General features: G+C 52.5%; 1 protein-coding gene across 1 annotated transcript in view; it reads left to right on the forward strand.

The window, feature by feature from the left end:
- PASK (PAS domain containing serine/threonine kinase) overlaps positions 1-7977 on the forward strand; it is a 31425-nt gene that overhangs the window by 15642 nt on the left and 7806 nt on the right. Inside the window, 5 exon segments of the mRNA XM_014546712.1 lie at positions 2045-3384; positions 4581-4762; positions 5096-5263; positions 6598-6723; positions 6830-6964. Of these exon segments, the coding sequence (XP_014402198.1) occupies positions 2045-3384; positions 4581-4762; positions 5096-5263; positions 6598-6723; positions 6830-6964 (1951 nt within the window).

Genomic DNA, 7977 nt, shown 5'->3' on the forward strand with positions numbered 1-7977 from the left:
GCAAGCAGCTATGGCTGCTCCTCAGTCCTACCCTAAGAGGCCCCGCTTCTTAGTGTCCCGGTAATCGCTACAAGTACCTCTGAGAGAAAGCCGCCGTTGAGTTCCGACCGATGCCAGACAGTCCAGTTTCTCCTGTATGAGTCTGGTTCCCCAGAGGCTCGCCTGGAACTGGAGTTCAGAGCAGTCAGGAGCTTGAGACTCCCTCCCGATTGAAAAAGACAACCGCGTCCTCAGTTTCCAGCCCTTCCCACGTGTGCCGAGTCCTCAGCTGCCAGCCAGCCCTTTCCACGTGCGCCTCCGTACCTCTGCACTTTACTTCCGCACCTCCTCTGAGTCTCAGTGTGCTTTTCTCTTTCCTTCTAGTTGTAGAATTTCCACTCATCCAGCCTTCCTGTGGTTCTGGATGATGTCCGTTTTGTCTTTTAGTTGTATTTTTGAAGTGGTTGTGCGAGGCAGCAATTTCCGGTGTTTACCTATGCCGCCATCTTGGTTTCTCTCCACTCTTGGTGTTTTGAGCAGTTAACCACTCTCCTGTTTCATCCACAGACAAGGAGGGAGGCTCTACCCCAGCGGGCTGTGTGCTACAGGACAGGGTCTGAGAGCGCTTGCTGTGGGCATCTCAGATGGTGGCATGTTTCGCTCTGCCCTGAGCTTCTCAGGGCCCTGGACAGCTTGTTTTCTGGGATGTGATTATGCAATGATTCCACTAGATGATCCCATCCTTTGTTTCAATCAGTTGGTGTGGAAGCAGAGTGGACCCTTAGAGTGTAGACCAGATGCTGAGACCCTGAATGAGGCACTCAGAAGCTGGGGGAGTGGGGGTTGTCCTAGGTTCCCACGGCACCCATCACTGGAGGCCGTGCCATCCCCCTGTTCCTCATAGCTTGCAGACTTGGCAGTGGGGAAGCAGGCAGGGTAGGGGGGAGGATAGGGGCCTCCCCATACTTCCTCACTTCTCCAAGACCAGAATTTAGTGACAAGGTGACACCTGGCTGCTGGGGAGGTGCAGAGACAGTGCAGAGCTTGACCCTGGGACCACATCGGAGAGGTTGCCCACCCTGCTTAATAAGGAGAGTGAGACCCTCCTGCCTCAGCTGCTTTCCTGCAGATGGCCTGCAGCTCCTGAGACTGGCATAGGGCTGGTCTCTTGGCATCAATGGATGGATGGAGGTGTAGGTGTAGCTGTAGCAAGAGGGACAGATACTTATTGCTTGGCCTCTGCAGACCCTTTTCCCATCTCTCGGGTCCCTGTAGCAACTCCCACTGTCCCTGCAAACTGCTCGCTGTTCCCTCGTCCTGGAGTGGAACCCATCCTGGAGTGGGGTCCTTTGTCTCCTGTGCCTCTCTGTGAACCTCTGGTACATCTACCACATCGCTGGCATGTCTGCCTAAGGAGGCCGGGCATGGCCACCTCCAGTGGTTTTGGTGCCAGTGTCTGCCTGGGGCTGACATCGGCCAGACCACCTGGAAGGGTCTTGACCCAGATCTCCCCACAGTTGCTCTAGCTCAGTGCTCGGCAAACTGTGGCTCGCAAGCCACATGCGGCTCTTTAGCCCCTTGAGTGTGGCCACGAAGTTTCAATCGCACTGTATGTGTGTGCCCGCACGTGGTATTTTGTGGAAGAGCCACACTCAAGGGGCTGCAGTTTGCCGACCACTACTTTAGCTGCATGGTGGTAGCCTCTTCCTCAGTGGCCACCCCATGCTGAACATGCTTGTGGGGTGGCCATTCAAATCCCTTCTCCCTTTGCTCCCGCCTTCTGTGAGGATGCTATATACTGCTGACAAGCCTTCAGCACATAGTCCTGGTGCTCTGTGGCTTTGATTAATTAATCATTGCTAAACGTGCATTTATCTGGAAAATATGTGTGTGAGTGCTTTACTTTTTAACTTGGTTACAAAATTTAATCTTTTTTTTTCTGTCATAAGTTTATGTTGTTAAATGCTTTGTACTTTTCTCTAATAGAGGGGAAGTTCACATGATCTCTGTTTTTGACTCTTTTGTGGCTCCTAAGTAACTGTGTTATCTGTATTGTAACCCCCAGGGGGGACAGCATCCCAGAAGGAAGCCCACCAGCACAGGAACAGTCATTGCTTGAGGACCAGTGGAACATTCCAGAAAGAAGCCCACCAGCCCAAGTATCGTCATCGCCTGAGGACCAGCAGGACATCCCAGAAGGAAGCCCACCAGCCCATCGCCAGCTGTCATCACCTGAGGACCAGCAGGACACTGTCTTGGAGAAGCAGGAACCTACAGGAACAGAGAGCCTCAGACAGGAGCTTTTGAGGGGAAGCAGGTCTGCCTCAGTGGACATAAGACCCTTTGGTTCCTGTGAAGATTCTGAAGCTCTGACCCCAGCTGAGGACAGGAGCTGGGGTGAAGTGTGTGGCCTGTCCCAGGAAGCACAGCTGGAGTGCATGGGTTTGAGCACTGCCAACCATCAGGCTGATGCTGCGGGACAGCTAGCAGAGGTGGGCCTCCCAGGGCTGCACCCTGGGTATGGGGCTGAGTGGAGCACACCCCAGGGGAGCCCAGCTACAGCCGCCAGTCCCTTGGGGCCCTCGGGGACAGCACGACTCTCACTTTCCATACCTTTGGAGGAGCAGTGGCTGGGAGCGCAGGATGACAGGGAGGAGCTGCAGACTTGCTTACTGAAGGAGCAGCTGTCCAAGTCGAGCTTTGGGAGACCTCAGGATATCTCCTCCATTGAGCTGGTCCCGGCGGAGCATACTGCCTTCTCCGCCCCTGTGTCGCTGTGTGACCTGGGAGGCAGAGACCTGTACAGCGGCCACTCCGGCAGCTCCTCAGCCTACTATGCCCTAGCCACAGACCTCCCTGGTGTCTTGGACACAGTGGAGGCCCCAGAGGCTGATGGAAATTCCTTTTTATGGAACCTCAGGGAAGTGTTTTACAGCCGGTGGACAGACCGAACTTCTTCCAACTGTTCCTGTGCCTCATCTGAGCTCGTGGGGACAGCCTCCCCTTCACTGGCTGGCTCTGATGTGGATGTGAGCACTTTGCATGGGCACAGAGCAGAGGTTCTGGGTGACAGGGAACTGTTGTTGCTGACTGGCACCTATTTCAATCTTGGTGAAGGCCGGCAGTTCTGTGAGACCCATCTGGGCCTCAATCAGACAGAACCATCTGACACCTCAGAATGTGAAGACGTGAGTGGCAGAGAGAGCCCTGGCTGTGTCCTTCCCAGGTTGGAATCCAGCCCCATGGACATGTGCCCGTTAGAGGAGCCCAGGTCAAGCATCCAGGTCACCTCCACGCCTGTGAGAGGGGATAGCTCGGCGACATCCGGGACCACTAGCCTGCAGCAGGAAATCCAGGAGGGCACCTACTTGGGGAGCTGCTGCCATAGAGACGGCTCGCTGCTGAGTATGTCCCGGGGGGTTGTCCCTAGAGCGCAGCTGGGTGCAGGGCATCCTCGTCCCAGGGTCTGATGGTTCTCCACCCTAGTAGTTCTGGCAGAAGTGATGTATTCAAGGACATGAAGTTACAACTTACTTCTTGCACACCAGGATTATAGCATGCGTTCCCAGGACGGGGAGCCCCGGTCCCACTGGGGCTGCAGAGCAGGACGGGGTGATGTCCAGGGCCAGGCTGCTGTATCTCTGACTGGCTTCACTCTGGGAAGGTGTAGGGATCAGGCCCATTCACTTGCCTCTTTGGGGGTGATTGCTTTCCTTTCCTTTCCTTTTTTTTTTTTTAATACCCAAGGATATTTTATTTCATTTTTATGTATTTATTTTATGTATTTATTTTAGAGAGAGAGGAAGGGGGAGAGGGACGGAGAAGGGGAGAGAAAGAGAAACATCAATGTGAGAGAGAAACATCACATTGCCTCCTGTACTCACCCCGACTGGGAATCAAACCCACAACCTTTTGGTGTACGGGAAGATGTGCCAACCAAGCCACCGGCCAGGGCTTACTTTCTTTTTAATTTTCCTAATTACTTAATAGGTCATATTATTTTAGCCAGTTGTTTATGGTTTTGTGTTGTTGATTCTTAAGGCTTTTCCCCTAAACTTTAAAAACTTATTTAAGTAATACATACGTTATTTTAAAAAATGTTTGAAAATATAAACAAAAAGAAAAATAAAATCATCTGTAAACACCCCTCCCCCCCTAAAAACCTCTTTTTTGGGTATAGGACCTGGAGGCCGTGTAAAAGTGCAGGTGTGCACAAGCGCAGAGCATGTGTAGTTCACTGTAACTCAGGGACCCACAGCCGGCACGTGTGTGTGCTTCTGCTGGGTCATTCACATGCCTCCACCGAGGCAGAGCCTCCCCGTTGAGGGCAGGTTTTCCAGGCTTTCCTGAGTTGGCAGGTGGTTGCTGGTATCCCTGAAGTGCTTCCCTGGCTCTGGCTGCTGCGGATGTGCCAAGCCGCTGGCTCCACGCCAAGTGGAGGTGATGCTGCCGCTGTGCTCAGCCTGGTGCTCTGTGCCCCCCTGCCCTCCTGCCCTGGGTGTTCTGTATGGTTCTGTGCTGCCCAGGGTGTGTGCTTGTTTCATCATGATGCTGTCTTGGTGAAGTCAGCAGAGGGCTGTGCGTTTTCGCCTTCCCCTCAGGTGTTCAGTTTGAGGTGAAGCGGGTGGAGCTCCAAGGCCCTGCTCCCCTGTTCTGCTGCTGGCTGGTGAAAAACCTCCTGCACGGCCAACAGGCCTCGGCCACTCACACCCAACTGCTGCTGGCCAGCCTGCCCAGCTCCACGCACTCCGCGTGTGAGCATCCTGGACCCAGCCCAGGGGAGGTGGGTATGTGCAGCTTGCTCTGCCTTGTAGTTGCCTGTCTGCATGGAAGTGTCTTCCTATCAGCATCGCTCTCTGTTTCTTCTGGGAAGGATGGGAGGAGGCTTTTTAACTCTGTCTTCTAATGTGCAGGATGGGGTGTGAACATGCTTCAATGTGGGTGCTAATTTGGCTCTCAGGCTGGGTTCCCAGGGGCACGGGAGGAATGGGCTGCCCAGGGGTTGGGTGCTGCTGTCCATATAGCTGCAGGGAATGGGGGGTAATGCACCCATCTGCTGCCGCCTCCTTTCTGATGGTTGCATGTGGCCCCTCATACCTTCCCTTCACCCACACAGATGCTCAGAAGCAGACCGTGGTTTGAGGAGCCCCCCAAGGCAGGGGAGTTGGAGGGGCTGGCAGCCTGTGAGGGTGCATACTCTCACAAGTACAGTACGCTGAGCCCACTGGGCAGTGGGGCCTTTGGCTTCGTGTGGACTGCTCTGGACAGGGATCAGAATAAGGAGGTACTTGGGCCCTTGGGGATAGGTGGGGCTGGACCACCTCGGGTGGTCCCATACCTCTAGTCCTCGTGTCTGCATGCTGGGACTCAGTGAATAGTAGTCCTCTGTGTGCAGCATGCGGCCAGCCCTGCTTGGGGTCTGGATGCTGGGAGGAGGTCTCTTCAAAGCAAACACCCTCAGCCCTGGCCGTCCCTCTGGCTGCTTCAGACACCATGAATGGCATCCATGCTCCTTCGTGCATTAGGGCTACATCTTCTTGACTTCCAGGTTCAGACCTGCAGGGCTTCTTCCCTGGCTGGTGATCCTGGCCATTTCACATATTCTGCTGCTGGATGAGCCTCAGAGCCAGTCCTGTGGAGAGGTGACTGGTAGTTGCCAGTGCGCGTGTGATTTGGGGATGTGGTGACAGTGCTGCCTGTCCCTGCGAACAGTGTCTGGTGTCCCATGCCCAGTCTGCCAAGTCCTGGGAGTGCCATGCTTGCTGGAATTGATCAGAGCTGCATGCCTGGGCTGATGCCTGGTCACAAGTCTGCAACTGTCTTCCTGCTTCTGACAACTGTTCAGTGGGTCCCTAGATGAACAATCATTCCTCTGCGGTCATGACAATTGTCTCTCCTTTTCTGTTTGTGTCTCCTCAACTTTTCTTTTCTTCCCCTCCTGTAACTGGGGCAGGACCTACAGAGCCGGTGAAGTGACAGGTATGCCACGGGTCTCCTGCTGTTCCCCTGCCCTTCGCAGACACCCCTTTTATTTCTTGATGGATACCTTTTGTTTGAGGAGATTTTATTTTCAGTTCATTAAATTGTTTTTTGAGAGTTGAGTTTTATGAATTATCTTTTCAGCATCTGTTGAGATGACCATGTCCGTGTTTACTTTACTATTACACTTTCAGGGACTAGCATTCATTGTACTCACACCACTTTTCATATATTGATCTTGTGTTCATCAACCTTGCTGAGCACATCTAGTCTCAGAATCGATGTCGATAATGGTTTTTGACTATTTTCTAGTTCTCAGGCATCTAGTTCCATTTTCTTGCCCAGGACATCCAGTTCTCAGTTGAGAAATCAGGGTGAGATGGGGTGTTCTGGGGAGCGTCGGCTCCGAGGTCTCCGAGGCCTCCCTTTCCGGTGAGGTTGTGGCTCCTCAGCCCCTGGGCTCTGCGCTGTCCCATCCACCCACTGTATATGTCCTCATGCCGCAAGGGCACGTTATCATGTTCTTCTTTCATGTCCCTGGGGGCCAGGGCATTAATGTGGGGGCCCTGCCTGCCGCTGTTGAGCAAGTGTGAGTACCAGGTCCCATGGGGCAGCTTTTCCCTTCTGCTTTCCTCATAGGTGGTGGTGAAGTTTATTAAGAAGGAGAAGGTTCTGGAGGATTGTTGGATCGAGGATCCCACACTTGGAAAAGTTACGTTGGAGATATCGATCCTGTCCAGGGTGGAGCACGCCAACATCATCAAGGTGGATAGTGGTTCTCTTTGAGAGATGCCCTGATAGGACTCACAGGAGCATCCTAAACATGCCTGAGGCATCTGGGCAGTGCCGGACCCACATTGTCTCTTCCTAGGTCCTGGACATATTCGAGAACCAGAGCTTCTTTCAGCTGGTGATGGAGAAGCACGGCTCTGGCCTGGACCTCTTTGCGTTCATCGACCACCACCCCAGCCTGGATGAGCCGTTGGCCAGTTACATCTTCCGACAGGTGACTCGGCCCGGAGCTGTGTAGGGAGGGTGGGCTGGGGCCCTTTGTCCTAGAGGCTGCACTCAGTACTCTCTGAGTTACGTCTAGCCTTCAGTGTTTGAGAAGAGAATTTTGTGGTTGAAGTAGAGAAAGTGAGGTTGGGAAGGAAGGATGAGGCCAGATACCTGGAATGATTGGGGAATGATTGAAGTAGGGTTAATGATTGAAGTTTATTTACATACATAGATTATCCACACCAACCTCAAAGTGAGCCAACAGAGCTGTCAGACTGAGCTCTTCGACCTGCAGGTTTGATCTGGGTTTTTGCCTACAACCAGGAAACCACTGCTAACTTGTGCAGCAGCAGTCATTCTAGTGCCTCCACCATGAGGCTGTTTGGGTTAAATGAGACAGCACCTATCTCTAAGGCATACGTGCAGCACGGCGGCCTGGAGGGGCGTGTGGACAGGCCTGCAGCAGGGAGTCCTGAGGGCGGTGTGCTGCAGGATGTCCTGGACAGGGCGGGGATGTGAATAAGGCAGATTTGCTCTTAGACTAACAGTCACTTGGAGGTGACTCAATCTCTAAAGACAACTTCCCTGAATTGACATTGCTTCCTCAAAGCTATAAACTCCCAGAGGTTACTGGATTTCTGAAATTAAGTTTCTGAGGCACCTACTTGTAGTTTCAGGCACCGTGGTTCTGTGCAAGGAATGTTACCTCTCTCCCTCTTCCTTCTTGGAAGATGATATACTCGTCTGCTTTACTTCATGGCAAAGATTTGTTTCTGAAATCTTCATGGTAAAAAGAGTGTCTGTCTGAGGTAACAGTAGTTAAAAGCTGCTGCCTGACTTAATTCTGGGGCTACTGATATAGGTGATTATAGTGTTTGATATTGTACAATTTTTAAAAAAATATATTTTACTGATTTTTTAAAAAAATATATTTTATTGATTTTTTACAGAGAGGAAGGGAGAGAGATAGTCAGAAACATCGATGAGAGAGAAACATCGATCAGCCGCCTCCTGCACATC

This window comes from Myotis brandtii, unplaced genomic scaffold, assembly GCF_000412655.1.
Source record: "Myotis brandtii unplaced genomic scaffold, ASM41265v1 scaffold112, whole genome shotgun sequence".
Taxonomy (NCBI): Eukaryota; Metazoa; Chordata; class Mammalia; order Chiroptera; family Vespertilionidae; genus Myotis; species Myotis brandtii.